The 318-nt window shown below is 71.7% G+C and overlaps 1 protein-coding gene across 1 annotated transcript in view; it reads right to left on the bottom strand.

Annotated features, from left to right (window-relative positions):
• Positions 1 to 170, bottom strand: part of LOC104540835 (tetratricopeptide repeat protein 26-like) — a gene marked incomplete at both ends in the record, with an annotated part of 7,770 nt that extends 7,600 nt beyond the window's left edge. The window contains one exon of the mRNA XM_010184738.1: positions 33 to 170. Within this exon, the coding sequence (XP_010183040.1) occupies positions 33 to 170 (138 nt within the window). The remainder of the gene's footprint in view (positions 1 to 32) is intronic.
• Between the last annotated feature and the right edge of the window lie 148 nt (positions 171 to 318).

The following is a 318-nucleotide window of genomic DNA, read 5'->3' as shown; positions in this document are numbered from 1 at the left end:
GGGGCCAGGGTCTCCGCCGCCGCTGCCGTTACCTCCAACAAGGCGATCGCTCCGGTGAAGTCCCTCTGGGCCAGGAGCTCTTCCAGCTGCGGCACCTTCTTCCCTTTCTTCCTCCGCTTGTCTCCCGGCGGCGGGGTACCCCCCACAGCCGGCTTGGCCCGGGAGAGCATCTGGGCACAGAAAACAGAGCGGAGCTGGGTCAGAGCAGGGTCTCGGCGGGGCTTTCCCCCGCCCGAGGTGGGGGAAGCGTCGCGCCTGCCCCACGCCCCTCGCCCCCCGCTCCGTCGCCTCTCACCATCCTGCCGCCGGGCCCGGGCT

The sequence above is a fragment of the Mesitornis unicolor genome, unplaced genomic scaffold, assembly GCF_000695765.1.
Source record: "Mesitornis unicolor isolate BGI_N332 unplaced genomic scaffold, ASM69576v1 scaffold22415, whole genome shotgun sequence".
NCBI lineage: Eukaryota > Metazoa > Chordata > Aves > Mesitornithiformes > Mesitornithidae > Mesitornis > Mesitornis unicolor.
The sequence above is the reverse complement of the archived record's forward strand: the minus strand, read 5'-3'. Positions and strand labels throughout refer to the sequence as shown.